Below are 20,639 nucleotides of genomic sequence, written 5' to 3' on the forward strand. Positions count from 1 at the left end.
CCAAACCCAAATACCCCTTCTGATAAGGCAGAATACTAGATGAGAATCTTATTTGGTTAATAGGATTTATTATAGATTATGAAGACTTATCTTTCTATGCAAAACTGATGTCTATTTTAAGTGTTCAATGACTTACTCAGGTGGGCAAGGCTCAGTGTTGCAGGCTCTTTGGTTTTCTGGAGGTTTACTGTCAGGGTCACAGTAATTGTTTTGTACAATGGAGCTGTCATCCAGCCTTTTACACACCACCTCTTGTTTCTGGACACCTTGGGATGAAATGAAACATCATTAATAGTCATTCTTGCTCTTCTAATTTTTGAGTATAATTGTATTTCACCTATTGATAATTAATTCTACCGTCCCACTTTATCTGGCCAAAGCCTGCAGCAGTGAGAATTTAAATTGACTGAATGCCCCTAGCCACAATAATTTTTTCATTTTCCTTCAATTTTAGACTATCCCACTCAGAGAGGAATTTAAGATTCTGTTGTTTTCTAAAAACAAAACAACAAAAAAAGAGGAATATATCTAGATTTACTAGAAGTTTGTTTTTATTTGTATATTGCACAAAATCCTCTGTCATCCTCTCTTAGTAAAGACATTTAAATTTCCAAAGAAAACATCACCAAATAGAATGTGGTCACCACATTTCAATGCAGAATTATTGTTTATGTGCTCTGGTTTAAAACAAACCAGCAATACTGGGAAACAGTGCTGCATCTTCATATATTATCCTACTATTTTTATTAAATTTCTTCTTATTATTTATTTTATTATATTATTTTTTCAATAAAATAATACAACAATAATTCATTCTGAAAGGGGCAGTTTGTCTCTGTGTATACTCATTTTGCCTGGCACTTTCAGTTCCTCTTTCATCGTTAACCATCAACAGGGTAATTTGGAACTGATCATTACTGCCAAAACATGGTATATCACTGCCAATGCAACATTATAAGGTAGTTTATTAAGCATATTTTCTGAGGTTTTTTTTTTTTAAAAGCAGTAAAGAATCACTGATATGATGACAGTATATTATTGCAATACACACTGCCTTCCTCCTCTCTTAAAAACATGCTGTAAGATCGTTATTAGAATTTTAAAAATGTGTATTTGCAATTCACATTTAGTTTTCATTGAACACGCATAGTTATAAAACTGAAATAATGGCATCATTTGGACTTTAAAGCTTCAAAAAGTCCTGCACCTTTCTTCAAAAGAGAAGCAATTATTTAACTTATTCCAAAATGTGAAATGAATATAATTAAATGGAGATGAAAACCTCCTGGCTTCAAATATCTGCTAACTTTACAGCCATCTCTTCATTTTAAGACATGCATAGAATCATAGAATGACTTGGTTGCAGGAGACCTTAAAGATCATAGAGTTCCAAAACCCAGGCTGTGGGCAGGGACTCTTCCACCTACCCAGGCTGCTCAAAGACCCATCCAACATGGCCTTGAACACTACAGGATGGGGCATCCACTTCACTGGACAACTTGTTCTGTGTCTCACCAACCTCACAGTAAAGAATTTCCTAATATCTAATCTAAACCTGCTTTCTTTCTATTTGAAGCCATTCCTACTTGTCCTGTGACTAAATGCTCTTTTTAAAGGTCCCTCTCCATCTTTTTTGTAGGCTCCCTTTGGATGCCTGCAATTAGGTCACATCTTAGCTGTCTCTTTATCAGGTTGAGCAAACCCAATTCTCTCAGCCTTCCCTTGCAGGAGGAAATATCCTCCTTTGGCTCTTGAAAAATAAGTGAAAATCTAAATCTATGAGAAGCTGTGACAAGATTCACCTTGAATACTAGAATCCACGCAAAAACTGCCAACAGAAGACAATAATTCAAATCAGACCTGACAGCCTTAGTAGGAATATTTCTAGCAATTTTCTGCTCATATTTCACCACAATAAGAAATAATATTTAACAGGCCAAGATGAACAGCAATGCCCGTAATATGGCACTGCTAGCTGATATACAATGCATGTTGAGTTCTGACTAATCATTTATCCTTTTTATCACAAATTGCTTTAATTCTCTTGGGTGACTAGGCTGAATGTGGACTTCATAATGATATTTTCCTCAAATATATTTGGTTCAAAATAATTTATACACACTTTAGAATTAAGCATTGTAATAATGCATGCCATTCTCACAAATGCATTTATCAGATAGCATTGATATTAATGTTTTATTTTTACTGCATTTTCTACTGGCATCAGACATATTTCCTTCTCAAATTTTGCTAAAAATTGGCACTCTTAACAAATACATTTTTAAGGAATTTTGTAATAAGAAAATATTCTAAACATCTATGATTGCAAAGTATCACTCAGCTTAAAAAAAAAAAATTGCAAGTGTGTTATTAACTGAATGTTGTTCAGGTAGCACATCACCTGTAAGAGAGTACTCACCCTATTCATTTACAGTGAAGAATCTTTAATTGATGCCAGGAGATACATTGATCCATTTTTTAAAAGTTCTGTAGCATCTTGTCACACAGTATATAAAATTTACATCATTGCTGTCTAATTTTAATATTATTTATTAAAAATCTCAGATAACAAACCCAGATAATAACTTTTACGACAAGAAAAATAAATGGAAAAAGCTAGAAGTGCTGTTTTTATCCAGACAATAGATACAACTTGGGTATGCCCCATACTGAAAAATTATTTTTAAATTATGAACTCTTCCCTGAGTATTTGGTCTCTTTTAAAAGTAATCTAAAAAGCACAGATAAACATGTTCATTTAAATACTGGGGGGGAATAATTACAAGCAGTTAGACAGAAACATTCTACTTTCAAATCTACAGATTTTTAGTTTATAATAAAAGATATAAAATGTCTTCATGAGTGGTCAATGCAATCCTAAGAGAAAACAAAACTCCAGTGGTTTAGTGACCATAATCTCCTGAGAACTGAGATGCTTTGCAGATTTCAATTCACAAACAGTCTGCATGACTTTCAGCAGCCAAATTTTAAATTACATGGAGCACATTTTATTCTTGAATTAAAATTGCAGGCATGTAAATGCTGCATCTATTTTTAAAAGCAATCCCAAAAATTGTGGCTTGTGATTGCAACAGTTAATTATAAAGATGCCAGTACCAATACACAGTGAAACTTGCATCTCTAAAACTAGTGCATGCTGGTTAACCCAGACATAGTTTCTGAGCTCACTCATCAGATCACAAGATGTTCATCTCAAGAGGCAAACTTATATTTTCTTTGATGAAGGAAAGTATGTTTTGTTTGCCTAAACATAGTTTTATAATTCATCTGAGGGCATGAAAGAAAAACATAGTAAGCATCACTCTAGATGGGTTATGAGCTGCAAAGAAAACTGAACAGCAATCAATTTACTTATGATAGTAATAGTATGCTGACTATTTCATAAAAACCTATGAATATCTGAGATATTTAATCTGTCTGGAGATGAACTGTAATAGAATGAATGAAATCCAAACCAATTCTTAGGACTACTGACAAATTCCAGATAATAAATGCTGTCATTTTTTGCCATAATTAAACATGAAAGGAATTAAAAGGGAGTAGGCATTTGAGTTATTTTCTAAATGCATAAAATATAAAAAACATAAAGAAATTCTTAGTTCCCTTGCTAGATTTTTTAAAACAATACCACCAGAAGTTCGCTGCCTTATTAAGAAGATTTGTGGATCTGAGCAGAGTAATACCCTTTCTCTTGGGAAATTACAAGACATAAGGAAGGACATGTCTGAGAGTTAATAAACTATAATTCTGTGATCTACAAGTTATATAACTGCCCTTTCCTTTCACTTTCCAGAATTTTCATTGTATTGTTCCAGCTCCTATTTCTAAATATATTACTTTTCACTTTCTCTGTGTTTCTCATTAAATAATATTCAGATCCTTAAAGAAAATCTTCTGTTGTTTTTTTTCTGATTTCCCCGAGTTCTTTCCCACTCCTCTCTCTATAGATAACTTAGCATTGTTACTGCACATTGCAGTACTCTCTAGCATTGCTTTCATATCGTCTTGTCCAAGTCTGCCACTGGCTATAAAGACCCACCTATATGAGATAATAACAAAATTTTCTTCTGAAAGCCCTTACCTCAGAATAGAAGAGTTTTTACTGTACTTTAAGGAAAAAGGGGAATTAATATGAAGGTTACATGTAGATCAGCTTTACATTGTTATATAATGTGTGTGTAGGTATATATATTTAAATAAACAAACAAACAAACAAACAAACAACTAAATAAACAAATAAATAAATAGATAAATAAATGTATATTCTATATATCTTTTTTCCCAGAAAAAAAGAACTAGCTGAGACACTTCAAATTTATATTGTTAAGGAAAACTTTTAAATACAGAAAATAGAGGTTCTAGTGTACAAAAATAAGAGCTGCAATTCTGAATCTGCAAGACTAAGAAAAATACTGATGTTAAAAATCAGTGAAATTATATTCTCATCCTATAGGAATCCCACATAAATAAGACATGTCTATCATCAGACATGCCTTTTTTAACTATCTGGTAAATCTGAACATCCTCTTTTAAGGAAAAAAAAAAGAAAATACCAAAATAGATCTCAGCCTTTGGAGATTTGATTCTTTCTTGATTCCCTGTACAAAGACCATCAAGGTCAGTGGCAGAAAAACTATGTGTACCTTGCTCCTTTAACACTACAAGTGACACTACAAAATACACAGTTTACAATCTCTCATAGAATGGGTCAGATTGGAAGGGACCACAATGGGTCATCTGGCTCAAATTCCCTGCTCAAGCAGAGTCATCCTGGAGCACATGGCACAGAACTGTGTCCAAAGACTTCTTGAGTATCTTCAATGAGGGAGAATCTACAACCTCTCTGGGCAACCTGTTCCAGTGCATGGTCACCCACACTGTAAATAAGTTCTTCCTTATGTCCAGGCGGAACTTCCTGGGCATCAATTTATGCCTCTTGTTCCATTGATTGGTACCACTGAGAAGAGCCTGGATCCACCTTTTTGTCAGTATCCTCCAAGAGCTCCATGTCTCTGTTGTCCTGAGGAGCCCAGAACTGGACACAGCACTCCAGCTGAGGCCTCAGCAGGGCTGAATAGAGGGGCAGGATCACCTCCCTCCAGCTGCTGGCAATGCTCTCCCTAATGCCCCCAGGGTACCATTGGCCTCCTTGGCCACCAGGACACACTGCTGGCTCATGGACAGCTTCTTGTCCACCAGGACCCCAGGTCCCTCTCCACAGAGTTGCTCCCCAGTGGGTCAGCCCCAGCCTGTGCTGGTGCCTGGGGTTGTTCCTCCCCAGGTGCAGGACCCTACACTTGCCCTTGCTGAATTTCAGATGGTTCTTTGTCCATCTCTCCAACCTGCTGAGGTCCTTCTGAAGGGCTGCACAGCATTCCAGGGCATTTTCCACTGTTCCCAGCTCTTTGCCCTCAATGAACTTGCTGAGGAGGCATCTGCCCTTCAAGCCATTGATGAATATGCTAAATAAAGCTGGGCCCACTATTGAACCTTGGGTGAAACCACCAGTGCCAGGCCTCTAACTAGACCCTCTGCAACTGATTATGACCCTCATCAGCTGTTCATCAAGTCAACACCTTCTGAGTTTGCTTATGTGAAAGGGAATTGAAAGCCCTGCTGAATTTGAAGCAGACAATAACCACTGCTGTCCCCTCATCCATTGTAGAAGGCAATCAAACACCTGATCACCTTTAGTGAACTCATGCTGACTACTCCTGATCACCTTCTTGTCTTCCATATGGACAGAGAAGGCCTCCAGAATGAGGTGCTCTATCATCACAGGGATTCTGACCCATTGTTCCCTGGGTACTATTTCTTGCCCATTTTGAAAACTGGGGTGACATTTCCTTTCTTCCAGACCTCAGCATCTCTCCTGATCTTCATGATATTTCAAAGGGGATCATGAGCAGCCTTGTTATGGTGTGTACCAGCACCTGATAGACCCATTCCATCAGGGCCCATGGACTTGAGTAGGTCTGTTTAGTTGTTTCAGACTAAGTCCTCCTTCCCTAAATCCTTCCTCCCAGCATTCCTTCACCCTGGTCTCCTCCATCAGGGATCTATGAGGCCTGGTCTTGCCAGTGAAGACTGATGCAAAGCCACTCAGGAACTCTGCCCTCTCATCTTTCCCTCTTACCAGGGTCCTGTCTCCATTTAATAATGAGCCCATATTATCTTTTTTATTTTCTTTTGTTATTGATGTATTTGAAAATAGCTTTTTTATTATGCTTGACATCCTTAGCCAAGTTTAAGTCTAGCTGGGCACTGGCCTTTATAGTCAGATTTGCATTTACCGTGACCACCTCTCTATATTCATTCCAGGTGTCCTGACCCTGCTTCCATCTCCTGTGTATTTCCTGCTTATAATTGAGTAATGACAGCAGCCTTCATTCATCCATCCACAGAGATTTCTTCCCCCATTGGCCCAATTTCTTTCTCGTTGTGTTGCACTGTTCCCGAGCCTGAAGTGAGTGATCCTTGAATATCAATCCACACTTCTAGACTCCTATTTGCCACCTGTTCCCATGGGATTCTTCCAAAAAGATCGCTAATGAGGTTAAAGTTAGCTCTCCTGAAGTCCATGGTTATGATCTTTCTTGCTGTCCCACTACCTTCAATACAGAATTCTACAATCTCATGGCCACTACAGCCACGGCTGCCTCTCATACAAGATTTTCTTCCACTTTTTAGAGGCAATCTAAACCTGTAACTGTTTCTTTCATGAGCTCTAACTTACTTCCTAAATCATTCTATTGAGAATACAAGGGGACAGCAGGTATAATGTCTACTGTGAAGAGCCCATTGATTTCAGGTGTCTGGGTGAGTTTTCATATGAGATTATGAAATTCCTTCAATGCTTCAGAGGTCAGAAATTCCAGAGAGCTACACATACAATAATGAACTTGTAATGAGTAAGTAAGAGTGTAATATATGCTTTGAGTTGCTCAGTACCATGAGAGAGGAGGCAGGAACGCAATCCAGAGCTCTGGCATTGTATTAAACTGTCATAAACAGGAAACCTTTCTTCTCCTTCCTATGATTCCACTTACTATGCTCTTCCTATTCTTCAAAGTCAAGAAAGGCTCTAGAAGAGAGGTCCTGTTTCAAAAGTTAAAGCATTTTTTAGTCTTCTGAGGTGACTATTCAGCACAGCCAAGATGAGCATAATATAGAAGACCAATGGAAAAGACAGCATGTTACTATTCAGTCAAAGGTTGTAGGTTTCTCCCAGCTTGCTCTTGGCTCATTCCTTGATTCCTGACTGCTCTAGTCACCAAGATAAGGTATACTAGCAGGTCTAGGAAGAGCTGAATGCAGTGGACAGCTCTTAAAACACTATGAAGAAGAAACAGCACAAAAAAATCAGACACTTCTGCAATATAAAGTACTCCAAAATTATTTAAACTTTGTACTGCCACAATGCCTTTATGCTCTGCTTCATGACATTCAACACATGCTCAAGTTCACTTTGGTTACTACATCAAGTATTACCCATGTTTTAAGAGTCACTAAGCAATTAAGACATGCTTAAGTCATTAAGCAATGCAAATACAGATAAACTGATTTAGAAAGGGCTAGACTTAAGCAGTGCACAGTGGACATAAGGCAGCCTGTTAATACTGTCCCTGGTCAAGTCTCTGCTTAAAAGAATATTTATATTAGCTAAACTTTCCAGTTAAAGTCTCTGTCTCTTCAACCTTTGTCTCCTTTTTTTTTTTCCTGACTCAGCTCCTCTTTATAATTGTGTTGTCTTTTGGCATATGGTGAAATGCATTTCATAAACTGACAGAAAGAGCAGGAGCAGGTTCTCTCATGGAGAAAGTAGACACACGTTTAAACATGAATTATAGCTACAATGAAATGTATGTTTATGAGTAGAGTTCTCTGTGAAAATAAATGACCACAATATATCCTTTTATTAAACAGAAAGAGAGGAGAGAAAATCCCTGATTCGGCCACCATAAGCTACCAAAGAAAACCTCTCCTCCACCTCCTTTGAGTTTAAATTAATAAATATATGCCACTTTAAGAGATTCACAAATCTTCCCATGAAATCTAATTAATTACATCTAAATTTTTTAATCTCAACAAGTGCCTCCTCCTTCAGAGCCAATTATTTTTTCCACTGTATTTTGTCAAATGTGTGAAATGACAATGACCCTCATGACAGGATATCCATGACTAAAATCTTGCCTCTACCTAAGTCAATTGGAGTTTTCCCAGGACTTCAGAAAGATCATTAGCACATTACTGTCACAAAAAAATAGGATCTGACAGTACCTTTAAGGTTCTGATAATTGGAACTTACTTTCTCTATGAGCTAGGCACTTCTCTTCTTTACACTTCTCCTTTAATTATTTTTTTTTCACTGCCACACTTACCGTTACTAAAACTGTATTTAAAAATCAATCTGTCACCTAGAAATCCAATAAATGAATAATAAAAATATCTGAGAAAGTTGGCATCCTTTATTTTCAAGACTTTCTCTAGTGGCACAAAAAATAATTTCTGCTATTCTTTGTGTATTATGTATGGCTAGGCTGTATTTAGACTGCATACAACTAGTAAAAGCCACAGCAGCTTCCAGCAGAAAGGTGAGGCATGATGAATACCTCCCAAAGACAGAAAAAACAAAAAAGCAACAACTATTTGGTCCAAATGGTCTTTAAAAAAATATGGTGTCTTCTTCTTGCTAAGGGCTGTCCACGATGCTGTAGAAACTGAAATTCTGAGATGCATTTAAAGCACTCTCCCATATCTTCCGGAACAGGGGTATGTTGGGGAGATGATTAATTCAGTCTCCAGAGAGAAGAAAGATACTGTTCACACAGCACTTCTACTCACCAGTTCTTGCAGCAGCAATGGTGTTGGCTTTGAAGGAAGCCAACAGTCCTGCTCTCCCAGCCAGAGGTAAAGAATTGCATTGGTGGCCACTAGAGGGAGGATTAGGAATATAGTAAGTTGTCGGCAAAAGCCACCCATGATGAACCACATGGGACAACCTACAAATCCCCCACTGCTGCCCAAGGGCAACAATTCTCAGATACTGCTACGGGCTGGCAAGTAAAATCCAATTGTTATCATCTTCTACAGAGGAGCTGCCAGTGTGCATCCTAAACTTTGGTGGCTGGAGGACAGGAGGGCTGACTAGGATTGTGTGAAGGACACTGACAAACACACAAAGATACATCTCTTTATTTACAGATGCCTATTTTGCCTTCTCGCTTTTAATCTCCTTACTTAAAACTTCTGATGTCCTTTATCAACAAAGCTTCTGGGAAAAACAAACATACCAGCTTCAAGAGAGTCTCAGAAGTATCAGCAGAGAGAGACACTGTCAAGACATGCTGCATTCAACAAAAAGCTGAACATATTAAAGGCACTTGAAAACGACAAAATCCGCTGTGATTAAAATATCTGTGATTAAAAGATCTGAGGCATACCTGAAAGAAATGTTTTCATTAGTCACCTAGATAATTATACAGTGAAGTGTATCTTGCAATTCAGTTTACCCTGTAGCTTGACTGTCTGGTGTCTTACCTCCTGCACAAGTGGCAGAGCATTCTGACCAAGGCAGATGATTCCATGCAAAGCCAACCTCATTGTCTCCACTGCCAGTGCGAGAGATCGGAACATTGAATTTATATTTTATCCCCAAATTCTGTTCCTGCAGCAGAATCTGTAGTTGAAAACAACTGGTTATACCATTAAAGCGACAAGCAGAGGGCAAACACAGTGACATTTACTCTAGGAATGTGTTATGTTCTGCTAAATGGGAAGAAAGTAATAAAGGAAGTCATGGCAGTTCTTTTTATGTATTCCCCAAAAGAATATGTATCAGCTTTTAAAACATGTACAAAAGAAAAATATTATTGTCCTAGGTAAGGTTTATCCTTTTTTTCTCCCTTAACACAACTTTATTATTCCTGTCAGTTTCTCATTCCTGACAAAATTTCATCATTTTGCTAGTTTCATAAATTGTATAAATTTTGCTAGTTTTCATAAAGTTAATGTCTTCATGGAAATTAACTTGAGAGCTGAATAATTATGAGAGGTCAAAGTTGGAAAAGCATATTACTGTAGAAACATGCAGCAGTTCTAAATCAAGTGAGGAGTACAGTCCACATAGTTTTGAAACTAACTCTTCCCATTTTAGCATTTCTAGTCACTACAGTACAGTACATTACTTCTAGTAATAATAGTAAAACCAACAGACTGTTGCTGAGGCTCTTGTTTTCCCCTAATGCAACAGCCAACAGCTTAAGGTGTGATTGGTGGAATTACACCAGTGATTCCTTTAAAAGAATAACAAAACTCTCACTGCAGCCACATCACTGCAGTCAACATAGACAAAAGTGCAACAATCACCATGAGTTTTTGCCTAGCTTCACTCTTGAACTGCACTTCTACAGATTACCGGCCCAACGCTAGCCTTTGACTCTCAATCAAACTTTTTTTTCATTGCAAATACCACAAAATCAAGTTGGACACAGCAATCTGACCCACCTTGAGCTTTTCACACATTTCTACTTTCTCTTACATTTTGCAGAAGCACATCTGCCTACCTCCACATGGCAAAACAGCAGAGAATTTTCAGAAAGAAAGTCAGTGACACAGACTCAATGAAAGAAGGCGCTATAATTGTGTAACTTATTCTGTATGGACTGTCTAGCTTATGCACAGATACAGAAGAAAAAAAGGTTATTCAAATGTTTGAAAATGCTACCTAAAATGCGGATATTCATGTAACAATTATTCTCTAAAAAATTACCCTAACTGGCTCAAGCAATCACTGAACTGCAAATTTGGCAGCTGACAGAATGCACTGGAAAAATATCAACTTGTTCTCATACACCTCCTCAACAAAGTAATGAAACAGCAGGCTCACCACTGCCTGTTGTCAGAGATGGCATCAGGATCCAGGTCATATCTTCTGTTACATTCTCATACTCAATAAAATCTTTTGAGAGCAATGTATGTCACAGTGACATGCTTTAACATGGGTCATACCATTACACTCATTCCGTGGTAAGGCATATAAATGTCACACTCAGGCCAGGCTTAAAACTACTGAAATGCACAGTATTGCCAGGGACTGTGAAGTGTCCGCTGTATGCAGAGATATGATACATTGCTCATCAATTTTCCCTACCATTACCATGAGTCACATTTAAAGAGATGTGGTTCATTTTCTGTGAGTTTTCCTGGTGCTCTTCTGACTTTATCCCCATTTCATCACAATGTTTGCCAGTCAGTTTTGAAATGTAAGAAACCTGTGTTATAACATCCACACAAAGTCCCAGCTAAACAAGTTGTATACTGTTTGTAAACTCAACCTATTTTAATTTCATTCATGGCATTATCCTTTCTCAGAACACAAATACATATTATAAATTTCAGACATATATTTATTGTAACTTTACCATGACTATGAGGTTTTCTGAAGTAGGGCCTAGTGCTTCCAAAGACTCTGGTTCATCTGTTGGCCTCTTGTAATGGAAAGCTGTTCCAGCAACATCAAACTTTCTTGGCCAGTCAATAGTCCAGGCACCATTAATATAGTAGTCATCCTCTTCAGATTTTAAAGCTTAAAAAAAAATACAAGCCACCTAAAAATTGGAAGCAGCATTTATAATGGAGAAGCCATTGTAAATTAATCTACTAATCTGCTAGAAGAATGTGAGCTTCAGCTCTATATCACTGTTTTTTCAAGCTGTACAAAGCTTTATCTTTAGCCCTGGTGAAAATATCCCTCATGAAAATCAACAATTTTGCCTCTGCAATAATCTTCAATGTGAAGATTATTTTGCAGGTTTCAACATGCACATGCTACATAAAATGAACCAGAATGCCTTATGCAACTTTAACTATGACATGACATACATGCACGTCTGAAATGCATAATCTATTATCAACCTCATCTTTACATTAAGAGGCTGGGGCATGGAATAGGTATCACAGACAATGTGCAGAGGAAAAAAAAGAAGGAACACTGAGTCTGACATATGGTACTAGTCAGCTGTTGTTTTGTTGCCTATGTCCAATAGTTCTTTTTTACCTTATTAAAGCACAAGATATTTCTACTAGAAACTGAAATATTAGCTACTTAATATAATAAAATATTTTATCCTTCTTAATTTACAGCTTTGAAACATGAAAGTACTGTAGACAAAATAGAAATTTCATAGCTAATCAACCATTAGGATGGGCAAGCACATCTTATTCAGAGATTTGAATTTGATATTTCATTAATAATATTACATTAATTTCCTAAATATAAAATTGACATTGTATCTTAAAGTGAATATTCAGCTAATTAAATATTGACTTCTTGATTTAAGGTGAAGATTACCAAGTTTTAAATATTTTATTTTTTAATTTATTTTAAATAGATCATGTTTTTAAAGGAAAAATGATGGTTGGAGCCCCATAGTCAAAGAGCATGTCATTTTTTGTTGAGACAAATAACTGATTTTACTGGATAAGGGAAAACTTCACATCATAATGCTAAGGAGTAAGAAAACTTCAGTTATCTGACATTTTACTCTCAACTACAAGTGTGTGAACAGCTGGTTTACCTTAACCAGTTAGGGAAAATGTCCCAGTGATGCTTAAGCTGTCAAAAACAGATCAGAGAGTATTCATGTGAGCAGGAGATGGTGAGAGAGGCAGTACTGTTCTACCAGTGACAATGACATTCCAACAGAAATTAGTAACCAATTTCATTAGCACCATAAGGTCTGAAAATTAACATATGTATGCTATATATGCTTTAACTAATACACATCCAGAAGCAAAGCAGGTAATTATTTACCTGCCTGCCAAAGAAAAACGCACTTTCATTCTCTAAGGACATTTACCTAATGTCAGTTATGTACAGGTGAAGGCCACAGTTGTGAACAGCAGTCCAATTCTTACATGACAATAATTATGCAGTGGCATAATGCTAGTAGCATATGAGACAGAAAGAACAAATTCATAGTCCTAATCAAATAATTTATGAGGACCTGAAATGCAGGAAGCCCATGGAAAATTAGTATAAGAGGAATATAAAGCCAGCTGTCATCCTGGATCAAGCCATTTAAAGGAAGATAACAGCAGTACTAAACATGCAGTTTTTTCTGCAGCTCTGAACACAGACAGTTTTGTTGCTGCTGGGTTATCTCTTGGAGAAATCAGTTAAAATATTGTAGTATTTGTGCAGCTGCAGAAATGGGTTTTTGACCAATTCTGTAACATAACTAGGAGTGATACTGGTGAAAAAATGATCAGCCGGATCAAGGTGAGAGAGGACAGGAGCTAGCTGAGCTAATTGAATTGCCTAACTTCACTCCAAACTTGAGGTCATGGATTTCAAAGGAACTCCACTCCAGTTTAAAGAACTATGGGATGTTTGCTGTGAGTTAGTTTGAAAATCTTAGTTTGAATAAAGGAGCCAATGTGACAACTACAGAGGAAGAGAAGCTTACTTTTTCAGTATGTTAGAATCATATATAAAGAATGCCCTTACCAATGTAGTTTTTTGACATTGCCACTTCTCTTATTTCAATGTGCACAGAACCTCTTGGAATTTGAATCACTTCCATATATCCTGTAAGACAAAGACAAATTTTATTTAGGAAGGAAAACACTCTAAACTTTGTACAAAAACTTTTAACTGATGGCAAGAACTTAAGTATTCAGGAATTCTTTTTTTTTAAGTGTTAATGAAGTATTTTCAACAGTGTATCTTAGGTAATTAGAAATGTCTTCAGGAACACAGGATAACTCAAGTGTTAGAGGATTTCAGTCAATCATTTAGTCCAACTTCCTGCTACAAGCAGAAACAGCTAAGAGATCAGATTGAGTTACTCAGAGCTTTATCCTGCTGGGTCATGAAAAACTCCGAAGATGGAAACTGTACAACATTTCTAGGAAATCTGATCCACTGCTAGACTGTCCTCCTGAGGAAATAGCTTTTTCTTCTATTTGGTTAGTCACCTTCCTTCTACCAGTTTATAGCTCCCACCATGTACCCGTCAGTGCAGAGCCTGGCTCTGTTTTCTCCATGACCTCCTCATGGTGTTGGAGGGCTCATACCAGATCCCCATAAACCAGAGGATTCTCCAGGCTGAGAAAGCCCAGTTCTCTCAACCTCTGCTCACAGAGGAGAGACCAGACCCCCACAGTCTTGCTGGTCCCCCACTGGACAGAACTAACTGCAGTGCTTCACTCCTTTTCCTGGAGTTCAAAATCTGGTAACACTAAGACTGCAAGATTAATATTTTTTTGAGCTAAGTTTTAAAATAATAGCCTATATATTTCCTGAATTCTTAATGTGATGAACTTCTGAGATTTTTCTGCATTCTTTTATTCTTAAATTTCATGCATGACTATCAGATTCTACCATACACAGTAAAATAATACACAACAATACTCTTAATATACCACCCTAACTAAATAATTACAAAAAACTTCACCAACTGACCTAAGCATTCAGTAATTAAACACATTGTTTTATTTACTACATACTAATAACACAAAGGAATAGGAAAACAGAGTCAAAGTGAACAACCAGCAGCAATGCCACACTGGGAAAGAAGGCAGCATTGATATTTGCTAAAGAGCTATCTAAAAACGTTGCGCGGAAGAATGGACACACATGCGCTTACCTCCTCTGGGCAAAGAACCATTGAAGAAACCTTCAATGGCTTCACATGTACTCCCATCTCCTCCACAAACACGGCATCTATCTTCCTTAGCATCAGACCCCAAAATATTATCACAACCTACATGCTGAGAATAGATAAGAAGAAATATTTTTACAGGACGATGGTCATGCATCATTATTTCTAAAGTTTCTTTGAAGTGTTTCTCTCAAGTTTGAGACACTCAGTTCTTATTTTTATCTACCCTATTGTTGATAACCAGTACTTTAAATGGGTTTTCACTTGACAATGAAAGGAGATAAAAAAAGAGAAGAATTTGCATTTTGGGTTGTTATCAAATCTTGATTAATAAGAACTTTGCAATTCTACTGTGACTACTAGGAAGGGTTTTCACAGTGTTTTGCATATTATATAATTATCATACTTATCAATAAATGATTACTGATGTTGTTATTTGATATTACAACAGCTTTGTGCCATCTATATTGCTTTTTTGAGGTCAAGATTTGCTGTGTGATCCTTAAACATTTAGACAGCTTAAGTCATACACCATATTTCCACATGCTGCAGGGGAAACTTGTAATTTGTATAGGTATGAATGTAGAGTGTAAATGACTTCACAGTAAGAATAAATGCAAAATGAAACATAGTAAAAAGCTGAATTGCATGCTCTATTAGATAAAAAAAATAAAATAAATTAAAATAAAGACAGGACTTTTGGGAAAAGAAAAAAGTTAGGATGAAACAAATAGGTTGTAAACAGAATAAAGACTGCAGCTTGCGAATATTTTTCTAGGACTCATACAAAGAAGCAGATAGCTACTTAACTGTCTAGGTGTCTTTGTTTCTGTCTAGCACTATTATTTGTCATCTTGAAAACAGCTAATACACACATTATAAGAAAAGTTAAAACACATTCAATAACTGACAAAATATTATTTTAACTCATTACATTTCGACTTACTGATTCCCTGAGATAACAGACACCAAACTTTCTTCACAGTTCATTCTCAACTTGAGATTCTTGTTATTGGTTTACTAAAACATGGCAAAACTTTTGATCTCATTATGTCATTAAACATACATCTTCCCTCCATTTAGCAAAGCACTTCAGCATTAAGTTAAGCTTTAGTTACATCGATGGTTTTGTTGAAATCAAATCATTTTTAGAGTCACCAGTACTATTCAAATATCTAGACCTAAGTACATAATTAAATGCTTTGCTAAACTGAGGAAGAAGTGGGATGTTAATAACCAAAAAATATGGCACAGAACCCCAATCCTATTGAAATTCTAATAGTGCAGTTCTAAAGAAATCTTACAACATAACCAGATTTTTAGTAAAAGGCAAATACTTACATCATTATACATTTTTTCCTAGTACCACATGGCAATAGTGATGACTTTTTGTTTCAATTACATTAACAGCATGATTTTTTGCAACAGGATGAACTAGTTAAACAGATTAATATGTTCACATTTAGTGTTTTTCAGTCAGAGTAATGTTCTAACTGAAATGATGGAACAGGGCCTTGGAAGAGTGCAAGGAGCCTGTTCATCTCCCGTTGCCATCTCCCGTTCCATGAACTCTTCAACAGAAACCATAAAGCAAGAAAAAAGATAAAATGGCAGATTCTACTAACGTCTCCAAGAAGTTACTAATATTCAAATTATTTGTCTATTTTATGCAATACCTTTTTTAACTTTCTGTCTCAATCTCACACTTTTTTTAACAACTTGACCTGCGAACACTCCCTTTTGTGTAACATACAAGTACCTTAACTAAATATCGGTAACAGCAGACACAACAAAGAAATCTGTAAGAACTTTATAAAACATTTGTAACCTTGCATTCTCCATTGATACAGATATCCAGTGAATCAGCATTGCACTGAGTCCCATCTATTACTGCAGGAGCACGTTCAGTGTAAAAATTATACCCTTCAGCCAAGCAGTTTAATGCACATGGTTTAACCCCACCTGGACAACAAAATCAAATAAAAGGGGAAAAAATTAAAAGAAACCTTACAAATTTCAGGTTTAGTTAAAAATATTATACATAAACAGATCTGCAATTTACAATCTTATCTCATACCTCACATATACAATGTATACACTTTATTTAACTACCCCTTAATGACTTCTCTACTTGACTCTTCTCTTTTGCAAAAAGGAGTTGTATGTTATTTCACACAGTAAGATATGACAAGGTTGGCTGGGTGCATAATGATGCCATTATGCTAGTACAATCCTAATGATTATTAAACAATTTAAAACATGAATACCACTTCACTATTTCAAAAGGAAGAATAGCAACAGAATACACTATAGCTCGCACCACATGATCATGACCACTTTTCTTAGGAAATCCTGTTTGTAAAACCATTTAGGCTGCTAAGATAAAAATCACTGGTAAATCATTTTATTCAAGTCAAGAAAATATAAAAACCACGAGTTGTATCCTCCAGCTTTAGAATAGGAAAAAATATTAAATTATGATATCTTAAATAATGTAATTATTGAAGTAGTCTTTAGAGACACCTAAGTAAAACGCTTTTACTTCTTTCTCATTTTCCTAATATGTTCCTGACTTTAGTGAAGGTAAACTTATTGTGAAATTACTTAACACTAAACTCATCATTGTAGCATAAGAGGCACTTGCAAATCACCTTTGGAATATCTAATTCTAGTACAGGTGTAGGTGGGGGAGAATGGCTCCATATTTTTGAAGTGGAGTCTCCACAATGATGGTGACTCACCTTCAGACTAAAACAAAATCTACTAGAATAAAGAAATTTTGCTCTTCAGTAACACTTGCAGCAACTGACAAAAGTATAAGCTTAAAAATCTTAGCTCATGCTATTTTTGTCAAGACATTATATTTACAAATATTACCCTCTATACAAGGTTTATATAATTTCAAAATCTTCACACATGATAATGGTTTAGCAATGCTAATGATTACCTCCAGTGTAGGGTTTCCAGTTATAATACTTTCCCCGGAAAGGCATATTGTCAAAATCCGCACATTGCTTCTCTCTAAAATCGCGAGACCCTGAAGGACATGGCTAAAAGAATAACAAAAAATAGTTAATTTATTCCAAATACAACCATGAAAGGAAACGCTTAGAAGCTTATACTGCAAAGACAATCATGCAAGTGATTAGAAGGTTTTGTCTTGTGGCTCTGACTCTGAAATTTGCTTTATTACTTTACAGTTGAAGTGTCCATTTGCAATCTTAGGCTGGCACAAAATAGCTGAAGTAATTTAAAGAAAAGTAAGTGTTACATAACAGATTCCATAAAACTGGAAAATCAGAATCCTGTCAAACTATATGTCATAATCAATCCATCAGCTACCTTCTTATAAACACATTTAAAACTGGAAAAAAAAATTGGTCAGAGCTGTAGGTTCAATTATACTGTACTAAGCTGTACTGAGACACATTATTAGGACACCAAGAAAAAAGCTCATCCTGTACAGAACTATATCACTCCTGCTTACTTGTAGCCTTGACAAAAGTATTTTTTTAAGGCTGAGAAAGAGAATACATAGTAGGTCTGGCTTGGATAGTCTGTCAGCCTCTATGCATCAAAAAATAAAAATCTTCATTTAAATTTTCATTGCTTTGCAAAAACCATGAATTAACTTTTTTACTTAGAATGAGGGTAGATTTAAGTAAAATTAATCTTGGAAAGAACTACAGGAGAAATAGAATTCTTTTCTATTTATGGCATTTTTTATCAGCAGATTCAAAGTAATCTTGAATATAGTCTCATCTCATTAAACATTGTTATCAATGCTTAAGTACCTGCTGAAATTGAAAGTTTCATCAGAAAGTATTTAAAACACAGATTAAAATCCTGGTTAGAGTGATAGAGAAAAGTATTTTTTGACAGACATCAGAGGTGTTAATAAACATTACTACTTTATGAGCGAGAGAAGAGTCCATTTTATGGCATTTTACTTGTCTTCCTGTATACCTAAGCCAGTTAGCTCTTCCCAGGAATCTGAAATGTATTCAAGTGAAAAGGACTCTATTAACATGGATGCTAAAAATTTATCACACAATGTAAAAACAAACATAACAATTATGATTCTCATTATACATTAATCAAGGTCTTATGATAGCCAGCCCATTGCCATATGATTCAGGAGCTTTAATTTTTTTTTCTGCTATTCTGAAGCAATAAAAATTAAAACAGTGAACATTAGACAGTATTTATATCTTTAGTTTTCTGTATTACTCTATTACCCCCTTCTAATTAAAAATACATTTTTAAATGCAATGCATTAGCATTGGTAATGCATTGTATTTAAAATGCATTCGTGGTAAGAACAGAGTCGTGCAATTACTTTTATTCAAGAATCCTTCAGATTATAACAATATGAATTCAAAATAATTACATAAATATTTTTAAAATTAATTTCAGGGTGTTTATAATAGTAACCCAAACTAAATTTGCCTCTTTGCAACACATCCTCTAAGCAGTGGAAGGATCAATCTTGACATTCCTCAAAGCTAGAGCCTAAATCTCTTGGGTACTGGTCACTTAACACTCCTTCAGTCCCATCTGCTCAGCTCCTAATCTACACAATGGATTTTAATTGCACTGAATTCTCCTTACAAGTTAAATAATGAAACCCTTTATCTAAATAGTTATACTAGGACAAAATAATAAAATCTGAAGATGAGCAAGAGGGATGAGGGTTTTCTCTTTTATACTCCGAAAAATATTCTTGCTACCTGGTCTTTGAGATGTAGTCTTGCTGCCTAATTTTCCTATCTTTTTCTAGTATCTCACCAATATCTGACAGGAGGTAAAACTATAGGCTACGATCTCAAGAAATGCATTCAAAACTGCGCTTGACAAACCTGGCTGCCTTCTATGGCACAGTAAGCTTAGTTGCTGTTGGGTGAGTGGCAGACACTGCTTGCCTGAATTGCTCCAAGGCTCTCAGCATTGCTTCCCACAGCCTCCTTCTGCAGAAGCTGTTGTGTTATGGCCCAGACAAGGGGTCCGTAGGGTGGGTGGGGACCTGGCTGACCCGGGGCAGTGGTCAATCACTTCTCTTCAAACTGACAGCCTGGCACAAGGGGTGTGCCCAGGGATTGATACTGGGCCCAGCACTGTCTGTTTTTCAGAGCGATCTAGAAGATGGGAACAAGTGCATCCTGGTGCAGTTTTCCAGTAATAATATACTGGTCGGGGAAGTGGATGCTTGTGAAGGGAGAGCCACCTGCACAAAGACCTGGATGAGCTGGAATGGCAGGCTGATGAGAACACTGTGACGTTCAGTGAGGACAAGGCTAAGGTTTTGCACCTGGAAAAGCAAAACCCTAGTGCAGGGATGCAGCACAGGCTGGGATCTACCCAGCTTGGGAGCAGCTCTGTGGGAAGGGGCCCGGCGCTCCCGGTGGGCTCGGCTCCGTCCGAGCGCCCGGCGCGTTCCTGCAGCGCAGAAAGGGAGCAGATCCCGGGGGGCTCCAACAAGGGCCTCACCAGCAGAGATAAAATCCTGATCCCTTAGCTTCAAGTCTTACCCACCCCACACAGAGCTTGTCAGGCCACAGCTGTGGCCCCGGCGCACAGCACGGGTGTGGCAGGCTGGAGAGCCCAGAGGAGAGCCACAAAGGCAATGACAGGGCTGGGAGGCTGGCACGGGCGGAATGGTCGAGGGAGCCGGGTTGGTTCAGCCTTGAGAAAGGAAGGCTTGGGGGGCCTTATCCCCATGTCACAGTATTTGAAGGGCAACTACAGAGAAGGTGGAGATTCTGCCCTTTACAAGGAGTCACATAGAGGAGATGTAATGTATACAAGCAATTCCTGGGCAGATTCTGATTGAACACAGAATAGAAACTTTTCTCAATGAGTACAACTGGCCATTGGAATAACTTCCTCAGAACAGTGGTGATTTCCCAGCCAGTGGATACTTTTAAGATTTGGCTGGACAGGTGCTGGGTCATC

General features: G+C 37.0%; 1 protein-coding gene across 1 annotated transcript in view; it reads right to left on the reverse strand.

Moving 5' to 3' along the window:
- ADAMTS6 (ADAM metallopeptidase with thrombospondin type 1 motif 6) overlaps positions 1–20,639 on the reverse strand; it is a 138,011-nt gene that overhangs the window by 14,493 nt on the left and 102,879 nt on the right. The window contains exons 15-21 of the mRNA XM_084225104.1: positions 17,635–17,737; positions 16,516–16,649; positions 14,673–14,796; positions 13,532–13,612; positions 11,445–11,608; positions 9,562–9,700; positions 137–266 (exon numbers count right to left, since the gene is read on the reverse strand). Of these exons, the coding sequence (XP_084081230.1) occupies positions 137–266; positions 9,562–9,700; positions 11,445–11,608; positions 13,532–13,612; positions 14,673–14,796; positions 16,516–16,649; positions 17,635–17,737 (875 nt within the window). The remainder of the gene's footprint in view (positions 1–136; positions 267–9,561; positions 9,701–11,444; positions 11,609–13,531; positions 13,613–14,672; positions 14,797–16,515; positions 16,650–17,634; positions 17,738–20,639) is intronic.

Source organism: Fringilla coelebs, assembly GCF_963513975.1.
Source record: "Fringilla coelebs genome assembly, chromosome: Z".
NCBI lineage: Eukaryota > Metazoa > Chordata > Aves > Passeriformes > Fringillidae > Fringilla > Fringilla coelebs.